Source organism: Terrapene carolina, unplaced genomic scaffold (genome assembly GCF_002925995.2).
Source record: "Terrapene carolina triunguis isolate 2854851 unplaced genomic scaffold, T_m_triunguis-2.0 Scaffold210, whole genome shotgun sequence".
Lineage (NCBI taxonomy): Eukaryota > Metazoa > Chordata > Testudines > Emydidae > Terrapene > Terrapene triunguis.
Window position 1 is genome coordinate 16,399,398 of NW_020664561.1, and position 15,520 is coordinate 16,414,917.

The following is a 15,520-nucleotide window of genomic DNA, read 5'->3' on the forward strand; positions in this document are numbered from 1 at the left end:
AATTCAAATTTCCAAACAGTCACTAAATTGGCAACACTGCATGTAAGTAGTTCACAAAACTGAGGGGGGGGGGGGTGGGGGAAATTCGGGGGGGGAGTTTACACCTAGGAGGGGTGTAGCAAAATCCCTGCCTCACTCTCCACTTGTAGGAGTGAAAGCTTGAGTAGTGTGTGGGTTGGGCTAGCTATCTAGACCACAAAGACATTGGGAAGATGTAGGCCACTGTGATTTCATTTTGCTCCAGATCACTGCAAATGTAAGTGAATGGAGAAGAGCTGGAGTGTGTGTGTGTGTGGGGGGGGGGGGGGGGGAGGGGGGAGGGGGGGGGGGGAAATTCCTTGGGTTGCACTGCCCAATGGAAATCTTTCTTCTCCCCCCCCCCTCCCCGTAGCTCCCTGGCAGGTCGTGAGGGGCAGTCAGCTTATTTTCCCCTTTGTGGAAGGAGGGGTTCATATCAGGATCTCCCCACCCCTAAGGTTGAGAGGGAGTACTAGGATTATCCATGTCCTCCTAGCTCAGGAATGTGCAGACCCAATCCTGGTGAGTACATTGTTCCTAATCACTAATGGAAACATTCAGCTCCCCTGACTGTCACAGAGTGGTGAGGAAACCACACATCTGGGGCGAATTTCCTGCTTATGGCTCAGTCCTGCTTTTATTGTTATCACCGAAGGTTTTGCTCCAAGTGATTCTGTGGCACTCAAGTGACCCAATAAACATTTTTAAAAGTCTCCCTAAAAAAGGGCCTCTAAGGCAAATGCAGGGGGAGAACGGGTGACCAATGGGAAGCCGAGGCTGGGCTAGGCATCCGCTCCTTGTGTCTCACAGCAGCAGTTGGGAACCTCAGGCTCTGGCCAAAGACTCCAACAGCAGCAGCAGCAGCAGCAGCAGCACATTGGGAGCCTCTCTCTGCCTCTTGCCAAAGATTCCAGCAGCAGCAGCAGCAGCAGCAACACACACAGTAGGGCATGGATGGGACTTTCTCCCCTCACTCCATGAGACACTACAAAAGTCCTGCAGACAAGTAGAAAGGGAAGGGAGAGAAACCAGAAACTACACACAAACAAAAGCTGCTGCATCCCTCTCCCTCCCTCTCTCAAAGGGCTGGTGGAGTGTGTGGGGGGCAGAGCAATTCAGATCTAAGTTGTGCAGAAAAGGTTTTGTTTTGTTTGTTTTTTAAAAAGTTCAAATGTATTTCTCCACTGCAGTGGAAGCCCTCTGACACTTAGTGAGTACTAAGCACGCTACTTAGGCACTGGGGAGGAAAATGATTTCCCGTGGAAATATCCCTATCTGGAGAGTGGGAATCTGCATAGGATTCTTGCTGGCTCTCTTTTCTTCTTGCTATGCACAAGATGCCAGTGCAGAGAAGGAGCCCAGAGCTGAAGAAATCCCAGAGGGAGCATCCACCTTAGCATTTGTGTTTGATGTGACTGGCTCTATGTATGATGACTTAGTTCAAGTTATTGAAGGGGCATCTAAAATTTTGGAAACCTCTCTGAAAAGACCTAAGAAACCACTTTACAACTTTGCTTTGGTGCCTTTCCACGATCCAGGTAAGGAAATATTTTTCCAAGTCCAATTAACTGGGAAGATCTATGTGTGTGTGTGTGTATGTGTGTTAAGATTTTGGTGTCATCTGCTGAATTAAGTAAATGCAGTATATAATATGTAAAGGGAGAGGGTTGCAACCACATTTTAGAAAAAAAAAGGGTGAGCAAGTAGCATAGAGCACAGAATTCTCCTTGGAAATGAAATAAAAAATAAAAGTCAACTTCGTGCACTTTCGTAGATCAGTGCATACATATCTTGTTTAATGTCTGTCACCCTTTTTATATGGAATTCTCAACCAGAATAATTTGCCAATAACAAGTTACATTCTGTTAACTCACTCCCTCCTGTCATGTGCATACACAAATATGCATTGTCACCTCTGAGTGCTGAATATGCCTGTATTTCCCCATCAGATAGACACAAATTGATTTTAAAACATGCACACGCACACAGACTTTGAAAGGATCCATTATTGCTCTTGCAAAAGCCATTTTATGTTAAAACTAGACTTCGTCCTACTAAAGAACATAAAAAGAATTTTGGACTACAGAGTTCCATTACCTACACCAACAGAATCATGTCTCCTGCCTCCTCTGAAAAAATCACACATTTGTTTGTAGTCTTTCTGTGTTCTTCAACAAGCTTTCTGTGAAACAAGTAGCTATTCTACTGTGCTGCTTTTGTAGCTCATGTCTTTCCTTTTCTGCTGTATATCTTGCCTTCCTGTTTTTCAGTATCTGTTTTCTGTCCCTTTCCTATTCCTTTTCTCTGGCTTTCTCCTCTTCCCTTGTCAAACCTCTCTTAGTGACTTGAAGTAGCCAGCACACACAGAAGTTCAAACCAAACTTTTTTTAACAAAATCCCAAACCAAACAAATCTGTTTTAGAACATGAGTTTCCTGGTTCTAGTTTCCTCTGAGACACTTCAGATTGCAACATTCTAGGAATCAGTCACAGGAACTCAGGTAAGACTCCCTTCCCCCTATTTCAGATATTTAGGTGCTTCGAGTGACGCCATCAATGTAAAAAAGAGAACCACCCCCTTCCAGATATCTGCCTGCAAAATGTTTACCTGATATTGTCAAAAATAACAGCTAATATCTATAATGCTGAAAGATTATTGAAAAAATCATGTTTTCTTTTTTCAGTTTGTCTATTTGGTGCATTTTTATATTTACTGTGTTTTTATAAGGTTGTCCATCATGATATCAGACTGCCTTCTATGAAAACTGTCAGTTTCACTATTTCTTCTGTGAAGGCAGTCAGTTTCCTTTGTCTTTCTGTTGCTGCCTGAAACACACACTTAAAAAATAGGATATGGTGACTGTAAAGCCACAAAAATCAGCTAGGGGGATTCTGGGTTGACTGTAGGGTCTGAAACAACTTTTATGTCATTTTTAAAAAATCATCTGGATTTCAGGTTGACAGTTCCCTTTTGATTTTCTTGCCTTTTAATTTTAAAACTTTTATTTTTCAATGGAAGATTGACCAAATGCATTCTAAACAGAAAAAAATCCCCCATAGAGTGATTCACTGTAACAGCTAACCAGCTGCTCTGCTTTTTAGGATGATTTGTTCTGGAACACTTTTCTCAAACCCAAAAGCAGGAAGGTAATTTTTGTCAGGCAAAGACATTTAAAAAAAAGTTAGTATAGATTTGCTCCTTCCCTTTGCTCCTCCCTAGCTTGGGGTAGGACACCCAACTTATATTTCAGTGATTCTTTCAATGTTTTGCTTGTATTGCAGGTTACTTTTAAATTTCATTTCCATAATCCCCTTTGTGTTCTCTCCCTCAGTCACTCTATTCCTTTTGCCTACTCTTCCCTATGATTTTTCCTTTTACAGTCTCTCACTCCCCTCCTCTATTCACTGTCTCTGCAGTCTCCTTGCTCTCATTTCAGTCTGGTTTCCCACCTCTGTCTTCCATCCCTCTTTGTTGCTCCCCCCAATGCACAGGAACCACAACTCCAGTGCCACTTTCTTTCCCAAAACCCAGGAAGCCCCCTCCCCTCATTGTCTCTTTCCTTCCACCCCGCAGGAAATCCCTTTCCTTGATTACTTAAATGTTAACATTTCATTTAGTAATTAAAATAATAACTAAACCCTTATAAATTGGAAAGCATACAGCAAAGCCTGTTTGCAGTATCAAATTTTACATTATTATAATCTGTTTTGCATCTTTGATGAAAGCTCAGCTTCCACATATAGCCTTGGAAGTCAAGATTTTGTACAAAGTGATCATTTGGTCCACTTCAGTGAATGTTTTAAAGTGGAAAATAAATACTGTCGTCGTAAATCTATAATATTTTTTGCTTTCTTAATTTTTGAAAACTCTACTTCTGTAATTTCCCCCCCACACACACACACAAGCCAATGGCAATTTCTCCCATATTGGCTTCTTCTACCTTGAATCATAGGAATGCAGCAATTGCCATATCTGATCAGACTCTGATGTGTCAAGTCCAGTATCCTATCGCTGAGAGTGACCAATACCAGGTGCTTCAGAAGATGGTTAAGAAACTCTGTGTTCCAGAATTGGTCACTAATCTTATGGATCTAGTACAGAGTCGAATTCCTACAAATCTAGAATAATAATCACTGGCTCTCAGACTGCATTGTGTCCCATTTCTTGGCCCATATCTAGTGCTATTCTTTTTGAAATTCTGTTAGTTGAAGTGGTGGCTATGAGAGATTCTTTAAGTTATGCCTGTCTCGTCATTATTTAAGATTTGAATGATTCCACTCTGTGATTTGCCTTATGCTCAGCTGCCAGACAGGCAAACTGGCTAGTTCTTCTTTTTTTGTGAGGTCTTGGTGTCCATTATGTATCCTTTCCAACAGGTGTCCTGCAAGGAGTGTGGGACCACAGTATGAATGCAATAGGTAATTAGACCTTCATCTTCAAAGACTTCCACTGTCTTTGCATGTCGTGGTCTGGATGGACTACTGGATAAGTAACTGGACCATCCCTGTCTTATAAACTTAGCTATTGTTGGAATTTTTTAATTTGCATTTATCTTATTGGAGGTTTGTTCCTGTGAAGTGCTGAGCTTTAGTGTGTTTTGAAGACACTTAGTGCCTCATAGCATCAGATCTTATAGGCCAGATTCATACCTGATATGATGCCATTTCTTCCAGTGGAGTTACACCATTACAGCTGGGCTGAATTTGGCCTTGTGTACATTAGTTTGTTCCTGAGGTCACATTGCATAGTATACACTAAGCTCTGTTGGATTCAGTCACTTGCAGTACAGCTTGTCCCATGTTGGCTAGTGAAGTGGTCCAGGTATTGAGTGGAGACGATCATTGTAGATGCTGAGGGAGGAAAGTGTTCACCAAAGATCTCCAACAATCTGTCCTCTCGTGTGTCTCTGCTTCATATACCCAGATTAATCCAGCTGTTGTCTGGACCAATTTCAAAAAGTAGTAATCAATTGGCTCAAAAAGAGGCCCTCTTAAGTCGATGTGGAGTGGGTACGTGATAGATGGGAAAAAACCACGAGAGTGCCTTTTGTTTCTCTGCACAAGGCCTTTTTCATAACAGGTTTGCACAGAACAATTTTGTACAGAATTGGTTGGCAGAATTTAGTTAACTCTCATTGAGTTCAGTGGGAGTAGGACCAGATCCAGAATGCCTGTATTTAATGACCGTGGCCAGCCAGCTCGCTCTTTTATGCCATGAAGGAATTTTGGAATGGAAAATGAGACTAATGGGACAGATTAATCCTTGGTGCTACTTTGTTAAAGCAAATGGAGTCACACCAGAAAGGAATTTGGTCCCATGTAGTTCTGGCTGTATTTTAAACAAATATTTTTAGTGAATGTCTGTTTTAAAGAATAAACAATTATAATTTTATCTTAATTTACAAGGAAAAATGAAGGTAAGATAATTACTTTACCATGAAATATAAATTTCAGCTAATGCATTAGATATGTAACTGAGAGAACATGAACAATACGTTGTACACATCTTGTATTTTTAAAGGTAGCCCAGTTATAAATATGGCATCTTAATGTGACACCCAGTTTCCAGATCTTCTTATAAAAGGAACGCATTTTAAAATTAGGCCCCAAATGTTTAGGAAGGTTCCCACTCCCAACCCAGCTCCTCAGAAATGGAGTACAATGTTCTGTTTGTAAATTCTGCTATGTTTAACTTGAATGTTTTGGACCACATGAGAACCAATAATTGTTGTTGTTTGTGTAATTTTATTGAAATACTTTTTATATATATTTGTTTTAGACATGGGTCTTATTTTCTCTTGAGAATTTGATGGAAGTTGTGTTTCTGTAATAATGTCACATACTGGGGATTGTGTGAACATTCTAGTGAATTTGATAATCCTTGCTAATTAACACCTTGCACTTCTGCAGGATCATCAATCTGAGGCTCTCAAAGCACTTCACAAACATAAATGAATTAGGTTTTATGTCATGCCTATAGGTGGTAGGAAAGTATTATCTCCATTTTACAGATGGGGAAAGAGGTTTAGCAAAGCTAAATGACTTTTTTAGAGTCACATAATGGGTCTATCATCTGTGGCAGAGCTGTGGATAGAACCACATCTCAAATAGTCCCACTTCTGTGCTTTGCCCACTAATCCTGAAAAGGAGTACGGTCACAATACCATGTTTAACTTTACAGTGTCATTACTTTGACATACCGTTGGCTGGCATTGACATTACAATGTATTGGTTGCTGTGCTATACAACAGTTTGGAACATGTTCAGAAGGCCATAGGAGGGTTCTTTTTGGATACATGATTATATGTCTTGGGGACAACACAAGGCATAACAACAGACCTTTTAGTGGCACTGAATTAAAAGGTTTCATACTTTTGAAATGAAAAAGTGCTGCAGTGTAGCCTAATCAATGGTAAAGGGAGATGTGAAGCTGTGTGCAGGAATGGTAAAATATGAACCTTTCTTTGTGTCAACTACAGCACTGAAAAATCCACTTGCATATAATGCATTGTATATTGTCCCCAGTGAGTAACAGTAAGCCATCTATCTCTGCACAATTTGAACTTTGATTTAAAACTATTCCCTTATGGTTGCAAATATGAACCAATGTATTTCTCTCTACAAATAGACAATAGCATTGCCTCTGCTGTTGCTTATAAGTTTCCCAAGCAACGGCAAAATAAAATTAATAAGACACTTGCCAGTATTACTGTGGTATTCAGAGCTCCTCTGATAGCTTATCTCCAGTGTGTTGCCTTGAATTTTCCCATTTTGGGCCATCACTCATCACTTGTATAGGCCTTTGTCCAGGAGGTATAGTCCTCTGGCTAATGGGTGTCTAGTAAAGTTTTCAGGCTATTTATGAACCCATTTAAATTGGCTGCCTGAAGCCACTTTTACTTTAGGAGGTTAAAGTATATTAGAGGCACCCTAGATAAGAAGGCCTTTTACCTATTCTATCCCCTGGGGGAGATAGAGGAGGGGACTTTATGAACATAATTCTCTTGTGTTCCCATGGGGAGGTGTGACGTTCCTCTGTGGTGTTATCCAGACCGGTGATTTGCTAGGTCACTCCAATCCTTGACTCCGGGAGCCAGCTTTACCCTGCTCTGCTGTGAGAACCCCCACTCCTGGGCTGTTCACGCACAGCATCTGGCATGTAAGCTGCTCCTTGGATTGTGCAACTGAATGACACTAGCCAATATCTCCGGTCCCTGCACAACCCTAGGAACCTCCATCTTGCAGTGTCCAGTTATGCCCGCTGTACATTGCAAGCTTATATGAGTTTGTCAATTTAACAAAGAAATTGATACATGCCAGGCTTGTTATTCCAAGGGGAATCTCTGACACGCTTCAAACCAAACGCACTGCTTCAGGTAGGATAAACAAACAGATTTATTAACTACAAAGATAGATTTTAAATGATTATAAGTCAAGGCATAACAAGTCGGATTTGGTCAAATGAAATAAAAGCAAAACGCATTCTAAGCTGATCTTAACACTTTCAATGCCCTTACAAACTTAGATGCTTCTCACCACAGGCTGGTTGGTTGCCCTTCAGTCAGGCTCTCCCCTTTGATCAGCGCTTCAGTCGCTTGGTGGTGAGGTCTGTAGATGGAGGTGGAAGAGAGAGGAAGAGCATGGCAAATGTCTCTCCCTTTTATCATGTCCTTTCTTCCCTCTTGGCTTTGCCTCCCCCCCTTCAGAGTCAGGTGAGCATTACCTCATTGCAGTCCCAAACTGACCAAAGGAAGGGGGGTGACTCACTCGAGACATATTTTCTGCCTCATAACTATATACATGAAATTACAACCTATAACATTACCATAACAACAATGCTCAGTACATCATGAGCCTTCCAAAGACACCCAACATGACAAACTTTGCATTGGATACCACACAATCATATTATAAGGATGAACATAGGGGTGTAGGGTGTTCCCCCAAAGTACAGAATGTCACAGAGGGAAACACTTCAAACCTCACACCTTATGTTTTAGTGGGGAGCAGGAAAATGGATTGATATATAACTGTATAGCATTCTAGTTAATGCACTATATCCCTGTTGCATCCCTAGAACTAGCAATTTCAGTGGGAATAGATGTGTGGATGAGTTTTCAGAGTATACTGGGATTGGTCTTTTATGTGCAACAGTGTGTTGTACCACAAGCATTCTTTGCATCCTGTGTGACGGCAGTGGAAAGAACCATTCAGGATGTTTTACTAAAGCTGGGACAATGGCTTTGAGGCTTGCAAACAGATGCAGTGATGTGAGGGTGAGGTTCTTTTGACCCTTGATGCTGTGGAGTAAAGCTACCAGAGAGCCTCCAGTTATTCTTGCACATGGAAAAAAAAGTGAGATATCAAGATTTCTGTGTGTGAGAGAGATTAAGCAAGACCGGTGCAAGGTGTGCACATTCTAGGCAGACAGGTCACGTGGCGCCCTCTCTCATATTTTGCTAACTCATTCTCCTGCTCTAGTACTTATGTGCAAACTGGAGTTCCAGTCCATCAGCCACTGAAGACACCAGCTTGAGTTCTCACATTCTGGTCCACTCCACTGCGAGTGTTCTCTGTTGCACAGGAGCTTTTCCCCTCTGCATTCAGGACACCTTTCCCCCTTACTAAGTAGGCTAAATTGTTTGATACATATTTATATCCAGTGTTTGGGTAATTTTGAGGGGAGAAAGAATAAAGTGCTTGCAGAAGAGGTCTCGGGGACAGGTTCTTGTGGGGAAAAGTTTTGATAACGCCTGATATTTGGTGGAATCTGGTGTATTGTCCAGAAGTATACGTGTGAGCCAAGCATAAAAATTACCCCATGCATAGCTGTCAGAGTGATGTCTAAACTCCACTAGAGGCAGAGGAATCACTTTTTTTTCTCTCCCCTCAATTCAAATACTACTTTTATCAATAGAAATATGAGTTGTTATATAGCTAAACTATATAATGAATAAAATATGACTGATAAATTAACAAGTGTGGTATGATTGTTCTGACACTAGTTTTTAGTTACTCATTATAAGGGGTCAGATTCAGGCTGTACTAACTGATTCTCCTGACCAGCACTTCTCTGGTGGCCCCAGAAGTTTCTGAAGAATTAAGCTTTATGGGTGAGATTTTCAGAAATTTGCAGGAGTGGCCTAAACCTCCTTTAATTGAATTCAACGAATTCAATGGAAGGTTTATTATTGACTTCACTGGAAGCATAGTTAGGGCAATGAGTGCCCTTGGAATGGTATTTTTAAGCTTTTGTCCATTAATGGTTAAAAGATAACTTCCCAATGGTAAAGCAGTGCAATGCTGTCTTACTGAGTCTGCTGATTAGGTTGAAACAAGAACTCAGCTCAAAAGGTGCTAAATCTGAAATCTAATTAAGCTTGCTTGAATGTCGGGATTGTTAATTATTTCATTACTGATCAGTTCAGCAGAAATGTTCAGCTACCCTAGGACTCAAGGTGGAGCCTATTCACATATTTTTATTAATCATTGACTTTCACCCTTTGAGAATCAAAAATGTGTAAGAAAAAGATGTCTGGTATTTTTAATCTACTGTACTGTAACTGTGGACAATAACTCTGATCAGGTAAAGGGATATACTACAGGATCTACATATCATGTCCATCTCTACTGAAATTTCTGTGATAAACAGTAAATGTGTTTGGTGACCTTAATTAATCCTTTACTGAAGCCTTTGTGATACTGGTGTATAATAGGACGACCGTCATCTTGGTCATCCCCAGAGGTTTAACCTAGGTACTCCAGATCTAAAAGCAGGAACCTCTACAGCTTGAGCAAAAGACATTATTGCCAACACCAAAAGTTCAAAAATCATGAGGCAGACCCAACATTTTGTGAGATTGTCCAAAAAAGTTAAATCATGTTTTTTGGTCTGTCTTCTGATTTTTGAACTCCCTCTGCCTACAGCCTAAAGGTTTGTGACAATTACATTGTTGCAAACTTTTGCAAATTTTTCATAAGTAAGATTTTGGCCTCTGTTCTTGCTAGAGGACCCAACTGAGATCCAGGTCCCATTGGCTAGGCTCTGTACGCAGTTCCTACCATGAAGAACTTTCATTTTAGTGCGAAACAGCATGATGAATTTGTGACATGGAATTTAGAACCATGGTCCACCAAACTCACCTTATATAGGTGTCATCATACTCATCTGTGCTGGATTCAAACTGGTGACCTATAAGTGAAAGGCTCGGTAGGTCATTAGCAATGCCTGAGGCATCCAAACCCCACTCATTATAATGTTACAGCTTTGAGAATGAGGTTTGCTTTCTGAAAATATATGTTTATTAAATCAAATGTTTGGAGTTTACACAAGTAGCATCTTCCACTCCTTGGGCACACAGGCAAGATCTCCCATGTATTGTTCTCAGTTTCAACCACACTGTATAATTAAATGCCACATCCTGTTCTTAAAAGCTCCCATGAGTCAAAGTTCAAACAAACACTAAAATATCAAATTCATTTCTAAGTAGTGTTATGCAATATACAAAAACAGAGTCTTAACACGAACATTTATTTTCCACCACAAGCAGGATTTGTATCTCAAGACCTTTTCCACTTTTGCTATAGGAGTAAGTGGTGTTTGGGAAGGCATTCTGTTATACTGTATGTGGGCCAGCCCATAGAGGGCAACATGTAATCCGCCAGCAAAGTCACGTGACAAGTGTTTGGGAGACAGCAATGGAACATTGGGCATCAGAATTCCTGGCTCTAGGAGCAGAAGGTGGTCTAGGGCAGTGTTTCTTAACCTTTTTGATACCAGGGCTCTGCTTGCTGCCTTCCTAAACTGTATCAGGGAGATCTCAGGGAACAGCGCCAGTCCACAGACTGGTCATTGAGAAACACTGGTGTAGGGGTTGTATCCAAGTATAACAAAATCCCAGTTTGGATCATTAGTGAGGACTGAGTCAGGTTTTAAAAACATTGGCCCCTCCCACTTGAGCTGAAGAACCACAAATGTTAGTGTGGAGGCAGTAGCAGAGTCAAAAATCTCTATATGTGGCCTAGTCTTTAAAGAACAACACAGAGCCAGACTGTATTAGTGTGACTTACACATGCACATGTGACATGTTCCTTCTGAAAGGCAATGCAGCAAAGTGGATGAGACTTGGGTCTGTTATATTAGAGTCTGTTTCCAGAATAGCCTTGTTCAAGTTCTCAGTTATCTTATCTGTAAAATGGATGAATGATAGTTATGTCCCTGGGGTAAAAATATGAGGCCTTGCTTGCTTAATAGTAAGGGCTGTGAAGGGTACAGAAATATTAACAGCATTAGTGGAAGAGCTAGAACTCATAGCCTCATGGTTTCCAGTTCAGTGAATTATCTCTTTTTCTCTGGTTTTGTGCCCCACAAATTGCATGAAGGAAGGAACTTATTGTGTTTTTGCCTGAGCTCCTGCAGCAGGAACAACTAGTGTTGCTTGCAATAATTTCACAATCGTTGGCAAGACTGGCTAATGGCCTTAGTCCCCTACTTGGGAGCTGTAGTAGACTCATATCCTCTGTGGATTGGGTATGGAGGGGGAAATCTCTCGCTCTCTCTCACACTCATGTAATAAAATCGAACCTCTAGTGATTCTTGTTAAATGCAGAACAGAAGTTAGGTGTGGAGTGTAAGCGGGGGAATGGTCCCGCTATTGTGGGGAACTTTCCTGGCTTCTGCACTACCCCGGTGAAATGGGCTTGCGAAAGGATCTGAGTCCTTGCTCCCACTTCCTTTACCCAGAGGCCTCCCTGCCCTTGAGGATTCCCCTTCCACTCTCCTGTCTGGCAGAGTCCTCGTAACCCTGACAAGGCTGGGCCCAGAATTCCTGAGGGGCTCGACCCCCCAATCTTGCTGTGGTCACCTAGGACAGGGGCTAGGGTGTCCCCACTCCGGGGCGCTCTCTCCACACTGGACACTTCCCTGACCCACTGATCATTTCATACAATTTAAAGCAAATACAAGTTATTTAATAAACAATTTAAAAAAGAATAAGGAAAAATGGGAAAGACATCACCCCGCTCTGTGGCAGGGAACATTACAAACAGTGTCTCTGGACTGTCAGGGCAGTTCACAGTCTGTTCCTTGTAGGTCCCGGGCCTCCTTCTCAGGCCCTGGCTGTGCTGTAGGGATGCTGCGGTTTGGACACTTGCTCTGGTGGTGGCCACACACAGGCTTTGGGTGATGGGACCCATCCTCCAAGCGTCACCCCCCCATCGGGTTAAGATCCCCCTCCCAGTCTGGCCTGCAAGGACCCTTAGCTGGGGGTGTCTTTCTGTGCTGGGGCCTTTGCCCAGGGTCCCCCCCTTAGCTAGCCCCAATTGCTCACCACACCCGGTTCCAGACTGCTCCAGCCCCAGCCCCACTGTTCTAGCTCCAGCTTCACTCTGCCTCAGCACTGATGCTGCAGCTCTGCCTCCAGCCCGCTGGGCTGTGTCTCTGGCCCCGTGGCTGCAGCTCTGCTCCCAGCACAGGATCTGCTCTATGGGCTGCTTCTGTGACTCTGCTCCCAGCTCTGACCTGCTTCCTGGGCTGCTGTTCTGGTCCCTCTGGCTGGCACAGCTCTGTTCCCCAGCTCAGCTTGGGCCCCTGCTCTCTCCTTAGCTTGGCTCCACTCTGTCTGACCCAGGCAATTCCAGCTCACCGGGAGGATGGGACCCATCCTGGCCTCCTGACTCCGTGATTAGCCAGCCCGCCCTGTCAATCAGGCTGACCTGGAGCATTGGCCTCTCCCTGTTCTCTTAGGGTATGTCTACACTACAGGATTAATCCGAATTTAGATAATTCGAATTTGGGAAACAGGTTGTATAAATTCGATTGTGCGCGGCCACACTAAGCACCTTAATTCGGTTTTTAACCACATTAATTCGGTGGTGTGCGGCCACACTACCCCATTAACTTAAACACAGTAATTCGGTGGTGTGCGTCCACACTAACCCTAATTCGAATTAACAAAATCGATTTAGGCTCTACTCCGTTCGTCGAGGTGGAGTACAGAAATCGATTTAAAGGGCCCTTTAATTCGAATTAACTGGCTCTGTAGTGTGGACGGGTGAAGGGTTAATTCGGATTAACGCTGCTAAATCCGAATTAATCCCGTAGTGTAGACCAGGCCTTAGGAAGTCCCCTTACATGGAGCCCCAGCTGCCTTCAATCTATGAATAAAGCTCTTTACACTTTCCCTGCCCTGAGATTTATATACATTGTCCCTTTTACTTCTGGAATCAGTAATTGTTTTATGAGACTGCACAGCAATGAGGTGAACACACTGTCAGCCAGGAGGCATAAATATTACATGCCATCTCTCACTTTAATCCAGGTATTAATGTTCATCATACAATCATTTTTAGTGATATATTCTAAAGGAAACGATGAAGAGGGTAGAATTTTGCAAGTACTGACCATCAACCACAGAATACTTGGCTTTTGAATTGCTAATCTCTTTCACTTACAGCAAATTTGCTGAAAGATAGTTATCACAAATAAAACAGAAATGCCTTGTGCAGTGGGATATTAATATTAAAAGCCCTCAGTGAAGGGAAAAAAACGTGAAGTTCAGGTTAAATACCATAAAAGATCATTTGTTATACTCAAAAAATCAAGCAGTGAGAAAAGTTAAAACTTAGGGTCTGATGCTCAGTTACTCTATTCTGCCCTTGGGCCAGGTATGGGGGAGAAAGGTGATTTAGAGCCATTTCTGCACTCCTTGTATTTTGGAATCCAGTGTAAACTAGAGCAGCCTTAGGACTGCTCCAATTTATGCTCTGCATCCCAGGACTCCCTATAAGTAGTCCTAAGAAGCAGAGAACAGTAGTCACAGGGCAGTTGACTCCAGCCACACCCTGACCTGTCCCCAGCCCACCCCATACATCAGGGGCTGGGAGCAGTGCTGGTATACAGCACTTGTGTCCACTCTACCATGGCTGGGGAGGTTGTTCAGGGGACATTTTAAGTGGGACATTTCTACACACTTCCTTATGCTGTTGGAGCATTTTGAAGGGAAACAGTCTCTTAGGATGAAATCCTGGTCTCATTAATTAATTGGAGTTTTGCCTTTGACTTTAATGGAGTCACCATTTCTCCCTTAGTTACCATTTTCTAATTGGAAAGATAAAGCCTATTCAAAAAAGAATTACAAATGAAAATTATATGTATGGATGTATACATCACAGTTTATCCCAAGGTGCTTCATAAACATTAAATATAGTAATCATGTCAGCCAGTTCTGTAGTGGAATTCAGCAACTGGCTAACAGTGCATTGCAACACTACACAAGTGTAGGAGAGAAAGTGAAGAATGCAATCGCCAATGGGATGTAGAAGTAGACAAAAAGTAATTATTCAGTTTGCTGTATGGCCAGGTTAACTCTCTTAATAAGAAGTGCCATGGAATCTTGATTCTTTAATGACTGCAAATTGTTGAGATCTCCATTTAATATCTTCTGTGAAAGATGGCATCTCTGCTAGCGCAGAATCCTTTAACAGGAGTAGCTCCCATTGAATCACTAAGTTTACTTTCTGCAGTACTTGAGCTTTTCTTCCACTATGTTTATCTTATGAGATCTCTCAAGATCACAGCCCATGGTGGCTACAACTGGAGGTCCTCAAATATACAAGTTAATTTAGAAGTCTGATTTTTTAATTTATCTATTTTTTTTAGTGTGAGGGAGACGAGAGGGATTGGTGATGATTCCTTTAATATTTTATTGGGAGTTTTAAATAAGCATGGCTCAAAGGTAATGCAGAATGACCTTGGTATTGGGATCAGAGTCAGTCAAAATGCCATCTAGCTTCTCTGCCATGGAAACTTAGGTAAAGTTGTAGCAGACCTCCAAATAACACACCCAGGCTTGTACAGAAGCCCAGTGGTGAATTAGTGTATTCAGTCTGGCCCTTAGTCAGGTGAGGTAGTTGATTAGGAATCAGATAACCAAGAGGTCATTGCGGAGGGAACTTGGTGGGGAAGGGGTAGAAATTTGATTTAGTAAATTGATTTTGAAAGTGGCTTGACAAATGTAATGGGGGAAACCTACAGATAGGAAAAAGAAACCAAAGGCTAATTGGTATGTGCTCTCCAATCAAAGATTTGGTGTTGGCATATGCTCTGTGTTTTGGTTTTGAAGGAGACACATTCATCAAGGGAAATATTGGGAACATATGTTTGTTAGATCCTGGATGACAAAAGCTGCAACTGATAAAAGAGGCTTGCGGTGTTACTTGATCTACTTTCTATGCTTTGGTAATTGACAATTTTGTTAAGAGGATCAGGATAGACTGAGGAACTGTGCTTTCTCCTGTTAATTTGGTCTGATGACTGCATGCACTTTATTTGCTGCTGCTGAGAAGGATGCATTTTTATGCATACATTACAGTACTGTGTATGATTCACTCATAGTTGGTGGCAGTCTTTGGAATTTCCTGTTTAGGTTTATTATTCTGATTTATTATACTCATATTTTACCCTTTTACAAGTTTGCTCTTTGTTGTCTATTATTTGATGAGCT

At 42.0% G+C, this 15,520-nt stretch overlaps 1 protein-coding gene across 1 annotated transcript in view; it reads left to right on the top strand.

Annotated features, from left to right (window-relative positions):
• Nucleotides 1-1,267: 1,267 nt before the first annotated feature.
• Nucleotides 1,268-15,520, top strand: part of LOC112103403 (hemicentin-1) — a 345,952-nt gene continuing 331,699 nt past the window's right edge. The window contains exon 1 of the mRNA XM_026655607.2: nt 1,268-1,556. Within this exon, the coding sequence (XP_026511392.1) occupies nt 1,268-1,556 (289 nt within the window). The remainder of the gene's footprint in view (nt 1,557-15,520) is intronic.